General features: G+C 46.9%; 2 protein-coding genes across 2 annotated transcripts; both read right to left on the minus strand.

Moving 5' to 3' along the window:
- Positions 1-371: 371 nt before the first annotated feature.
- Positions 372-2,842, minus strand: LOC119160133 (neo-calmodulin). The gene is made up of 2 exons (XM_037412847.2): positions 2,273-2,842; positions 372-641 (listed from the first exon to the last, which is right to left on the minus strand). Exons 1-2 carry the CDS (start codon positions 2,604-2,606, stop codon positions 472-474), a joined length of 504 nt encoding a protein of 167 aa, XP_037268744.1. The 5' UTR covers positions 2,607-2,842; the 3' UTR covers positions 372-471.
- A 2,836-nt stretch (positions 2,843-5,678) lies between these two features.
- Positions 5,679-6,000, minus strand: LOC142816898 (proteasome subunit beta type-3-like). The gene has a single exon (XM_075894197.1). It carries the CDS (start codon positions 5,953-5,955, stop codon positions 5,758-5,760), a length of 198 nt encoding a protein of 65 aa, XP_075750312.1. The 5' UTR covers positions 5,956-6,000; the 3' UTR covers positions 5,679-5,757.

A 6,000-nucleotide genomic window follows, 5' to 3' on the forward strand; every position in this document is an offset into this window, starting at 1 on the left:
AACAGGCGCATGGGCGGCCACACAGACGCACGCATGTATGAAAGGAAGCAAGAACGAATGGACGGATGGATGCTTCGCCCCACTATCCATCATTGACTCCGTGGATATGCTGCCATTTTTTTTTTTCGTTCACGGACAAGTCTCCGACAACATTTCGCTCTCAACCAACGACGCCAATGACACCACCAATGTTGGGATTCCTGCGAAACGAGCTCTTTAATGCTCTCGCATTCTAACCTCAAGAAGTGGTACAGACAGAATGGCAGCGCTCTTTCCTTTGCCACAACGCCGTGCCACATGTGCAGTGCGTGGCTGTTTGTCATTCACTCACGTGTTCCCTTTCCGAAAAATGACGGTCGAAGACACCATGCTGAACAATGAAGCCAGTTTATTAACCTACACCCCTTATATGAGAGACCGATTAATGAGTATAAACATCCTATATACATAGAAATGCAGCTTTGAGGTCAATCATCCGTCCCTGAAGAGCATGTCGACGAGTTCCTTGTAGGGCACGCGGTGGTCCCCTTCGCCACTGCGTCCCAGCTCGCCCAAAACCTGGTCGACTTCCTCGGGGCTGAGCTTCTCTCCAACGGTCGTCAGTAGCCAACGAAGGTCCCGGACGCTCACCGAGCCGGTGCCTGCAGTGCGTGACGTCACAACAGTACGGACAAAATGTGGCCATGAAATGTTAATAATTGTTGGGGTTAACGTACCGAAGTCACCATACGATAATGAGATGCCGTACACGGTGTTTCTCGTAATCGATCCCCTGCGTTCTTTAACACGCACCCGAATCTAAGCAACACGGGCCTCAAGCATTTTCGCCTACATCGAAAATGCGGCCGGGATCCGATCGCGCGACCTGCGGGTCAGCAGCTATCACATGTTGGCAAATATGCAATGCAGCAGGAACGCTTAATGAATGCTTTGGCCGCAAATAACACACATGTCATTAAGCAAGTACCAACTAGGCCAACAATCGGTATTGTTACAGTAGGAACGCGCATTTGTCCTTATGCATACATTGTCCCACAGACAATTCGTGAAAGGCTCTAGATAGAAAGAAGAGCCGCGCGGAGAAGAAAGATAAGACAGCTGCATGGGATGTGTTGACCAAGTCTGAGTTCGCCGCATTGCCACGGGGGAAAGGAAAGTACCACGGGAGACGAGGCTGTCCACTGCTGATGCCGCTGACGTAGTAACAGTTTGCTATCTAAAGATGGTTGATCGGTTCAGCAGCGATCAGAAATCGCATGAGCACTTTCGAAACTTTCGCTACTAACTGCGATACGCAATACCACTAAAGATTCTGTTGAAGGCGAAAACGTTTCGTTTAAGTGGTCTGTAACTGCGAGAATGTCACGTCTTTCATTTTCAAAAAGGTAAGCAGTAGCACGAAATGTATTCTATATGGTCTATATTGGGCATAATAGCTATAGCACTGCGTGCTATTGACGTTTTTATTCCTGAACGATATGCACTGTATGGTGAGCTAAGCTATCATTATTGGACATGCACCGGCGCGAGCCAAACAGCAGGTACACCCGTCGGCAAAACGAGAGCAGCCATTGGTCATGTAGGCTCCTAGATAAAACTAAGATAAAACTGTATCGTCGCGCTGCCTGACGTTGAGCGTCTGGTGTCCAGCCATAACTGCGGTGAGCATCATTGTGCACTAGCAGCCACGCCTTTTTATCGCTTGCGAAAAGGCTAGCAGATTACACGTACGGTACTGGTAGGGATCGCTCTGTTCCTTGTTCAATTCGTGGCGCGCTCACCTTGACAGAGGCACGCTGTTGGTGAAGGGTTCGCTTCTTCAGAAAAATAACACGTGGAAGCCAGATTTTATCAGAGTAATCCCGAAACTTTCTTTTTTTGGCTCAACGTCTCTTCGACATTGGTGCCCTTGTTCGCAATTCAGGACCATATGGCGAGTAAATAAGACGTGGCTGCGAACGTGAAAGGGCGTGCACGCTCACTTCAATGTCTCGACGTCAGACACTCAGCTCCTCGTTCGCTCTTTTGTCATCGTTCTCCTTTACCGTTACAACGACGCCGATGCCGCTCAACGCAGGAGCAGCGCTTAAGGGTTGCGCTCCAAAAGACACAGATGAAAGCGAAGACACACCCAGCCCCTTGTTTTTCGTCCGTGTACATTCTGTTGCACAGTCATATACTCAATCGTAACGGATCACCAACCTGGCTAGAATGCTGCTCTGAATAATTTTACACAAGCCTTTACCAAGCGGAACAATTTATAAACACTCACCGTCAGGGTCGAGTATCTCAAGCGCCCTGCGCGTTTCCCTCTCCTGCTCACTGCTGTGCTCGGGCTGCTGAAGGTGTCCAAACTCTAGCTTCGCCAGCACCGACAGAAAGCCCACGTAGTCGACGTTCGTGTGCCCTGCGCACGCCTCGAGTTCTTCGCGCACTTCCTCCATCTCGGCCTCGCTCACGGCAAGGCCAAGCGCCCGCACAGCTGTCTTCAGCTCGTCGAAGTTCAGTTCCAGGTCGCAGTCGCGGTCGAGCAAGACAAACACCTCGCGCAGCTCGGCGTCGTCGCCGTAGCTCGTGGCCGGAAGACTAACCACACGATGTCCCATCACGAGGATAACTTGTGCGCTGTATGCTTCTGCCACTGTATTTATGAGGATTACGACACTGTAGATAAAACAGGCTAGGAAAAGGAACCCGCGTGACTTGCAGAGGAAATTGTGGCGCCATCTATGTATGACCTGCGGGCACGCTTGCAGTGTGCGCTTTCCGCCACCTGTTCGTACATATAGCCTTGGTGGACCAGCAGATGCAACCGGGACAAGACAGGGACAGGAAGGGTGGTAGACTATCAACTGACTTTATTCGATCAAAACGTGAACAAGAAACCGATGTAAGCACGCGGGCGAACAGCAGTCGCACAGAAGGCCCCATATCATTACATGCTGGAATCACTGTCCAGATACCAGAGCTTCTTGTCATTCAGAAACACAGACGGTGCGCTGACACTCTTATCGGAACCAAGTTTGTAGATCTGAAACGCTTGAATAATTTCGCGCTGCATCCCGCATAAGCCCTTCCAGTCATCAAAACATTGCTGAGAACCACACGTTTTGGAATGGCTCGCGGTAGGTTTCGATGCATGCCTGTAAAGGAAGTAAATTGGTGTGCTCGCAAATCCTATCATTAACAAACCTTACCTGTGGCCCAAAAAGTTCTTTAGCGCAGGTTAAGGGAACGCTGTAGACGATGCACGTCTCACGCCTACTGAATGTGTCGATGAATGCGCAATATTGCATGTGAGCCCCATGCTTCGCAACGCGCTTACATATGCTGTCCAGAATGCAGGGCACAGAAAAAAACAAAACAAGCTTTAGTTCACAGCGTTTCCCGCCCCCACCATCTTAATATTACGTAAGATGTCATGTAAGTATAGCATAACAGTCACTTGCTTCGTCCCTTCACACTCGTCACGTGACGCCGAACAATAAAACGAAGCCAAAGGCATTTTGTGCTGCAAGAGCAGTTCGTTCTTTTGTTTTACGGCACATGCATATGCGCATGACTGCTGCGTTTGCAGCATGCAAGCTTGCACCCACCGGGCTCATTAAGACTCGAAAAAGAGTTTGCCGACTTATGCTGAGACATGTAGCGTATTTCACTGAAACATTTCTGCGCACACTATATAAGGAACACGATGAACTGTACTGGCGCCAACATCGTTTCTTAGACAACGAGAAAAATGCTTTCCGAACACATTTAAGGAGATGTGACTGCGCGCGGGACGTGTTCATTGTGTTCCTTTATGTCCGTCGATGTTTTAGCTTGCGGCAAAAAAAAAAGTTTTCGTTGAATATGAACTTTCACCAACAAGCTGAAACCACGATCCTACTTTCTCATGTAGCCTTAAACGAGCTGGAATCTGTAACCTACAACAGTGATGTTGGATCAATCGAGAAAAAAAAAAACAAGTTCGTTAGTCCTGCTGCCTTTGGTAATGGCCTAATATTATAGAGTGTGTCGCGCTTAGTACAAAGATACTCAATCTGTAAAGGCTTGCAGACATATGGGATGGCCCCCAGCCAAATCATCGTTGCATGCACAAGAAACTACACTCCCACGCCAAATTTTAGGACGGGTAGATAAAAATAAAAATGACAACGCTCCTTTGATACCTCGCGGCACTGAAGTTGTTAACATGTATCGGCCGTTATATATGCTTGACAATAAGGACTTCACAGACGTCTATTTAGCCTGGTTATTATCTTGATCGCGTAAGCTGCGGTGGATCAGTGGTTATAGGACGAAGAAGTAGAGAGGATGGCTCGGTGCCTGTCACCAGCTCAAATTTATCCGTTTTGGTGGTTCTTCTCTTTGGCGAAATAGGTTTTAGCCACAGGAACGTTTGCGAAGATGTATGCAATTTCCTATGGGAGACAAAACAAACTGAATGTTAAGTTTATAATGTCTCTTTATTTTTCTACCTTATCGGCTTGTTAGTAGTCTTTAGGCCTGGACTGTACCAATGAGTTACTTTTTAAACTATCTATTTCTAAACAAATTTCAATTGTAGAGCATTCTTATCTCTAAAATAAGATGCTACCCAGTCCATGGCTGATCCCCCATGGTGCATGCGCCAGGTTACTAAAAAACAAGCAGTATTGCTTGTTGTCATGCTTAATCACTGTGCTCGTGCAAATGTTGTAAATACACTCTTTTTCTGTCGCCCCATAAGATCCCTATGTGCAGGGTCTCGATCACTGTACCTCTCGCTGCAAGGGCACTTATAAATTTTGCGAAAAATATTGCACTAAATTGAAGATTTTGAAAAAAACAATGTCTCGTGGAGTTATTGCAGATACTTGTCACTGCCTGTTTGCATTATAAAACAGCGGCCTTTTTTCACCTTTGCAGTGCAGCAGGCAAGCGCACACTAGCTAAGACAGAATGCTCAAACATTTCATCTAAGCTGCTCAATTGTGATGTCATGAAAATGGAAATCCAGCCAGCGAGTGGTCACTTGGAGAGTAGTGTTAGCTAAAGTACATTTCACACATGAAGTGCAATGCTGTAGAAGCATGGGCAACCCAAGCAACCCAGGTGGCCACTATTAAAATGTAACCAGCACGGAGAGCCTGTATATGACGTCACGTGTAAACTAAGATAACCAGCTGTATAATAACAGACGCTTGAAGGCATTTTTGTTTGTAAGGCACAAAACACCTTCAATTACTTCTCACCATAATAATGAAAACAAAAAAACCTGTTATTGGTGGTAGGAACACAACTACTTTCCGTGGCAAACGCACAACTACAAGAAGTCTCACTAGCCTCCACAGCATTGCAGATGATTTATGAAGCAGAGTGTAGAACAATGGCAACCGAATTCGTTCTGCATATCATTAGTAAGTTGCTAACGTGGATGAACTTTGCGTACTGTAATATAGTGTGCAAAGGGTTTGTTTAGTAAGCGAATGATATGAACCATTATACTGAAGTGACAACTCAGCAGATCCTGATTAAAAATATACGTTGGCGAATATTTCAAAGTTTTTCACTTTTTCCGGCAACACAGTGCTTGGGCTCGCATGTTCATTATACATGGGTCAACTGCAAATGATGAAAACTGCACTCGGACAAATTGATAAAAACTCAGCCTTTTTTGAAGGAGTATAGAAAAAAGAAGAAAAGGGTGTGCATTTATTCCCAACACAAAGGATGGAGTTAGAGGTTTCTGACGCGCGGTCGCCAATGTTCTTTTCAGTCCATCCTGGTCTTGAGGTACTTGGTGGTGACCTTATCCTTCTCGCTGATGTGCACAATGCCACCCCAACCCGAGGCGGAGTCTCTATCGAAGGCATTCATGAGTGCCTGCGCGGTCGCCTCGAACAGTTCGTCAGGCCCCATGTCGGGTTCCCAGAGCGTCTCGCACATGCCGTAGCAATGCTCCTGGCACATACCCTAGACAACTAAGTCGGTCGGCCCGTCGATACAGCCTATCAG

This window comes from Rhipicephalus microplus, chromosome 1, assembly GCF_043290135.1.
Source record: "Rhipicephalus microplus isolate Deutch F79 chromosome 1, USDA_Rmic, whole genome shotgun sequence".
NCBI lineage: Eukaryota > Metazoa > Arthropoda > Arachnida > Ixodida > Ixodidae > Rhipicephalus > Rhipicephalus microplus.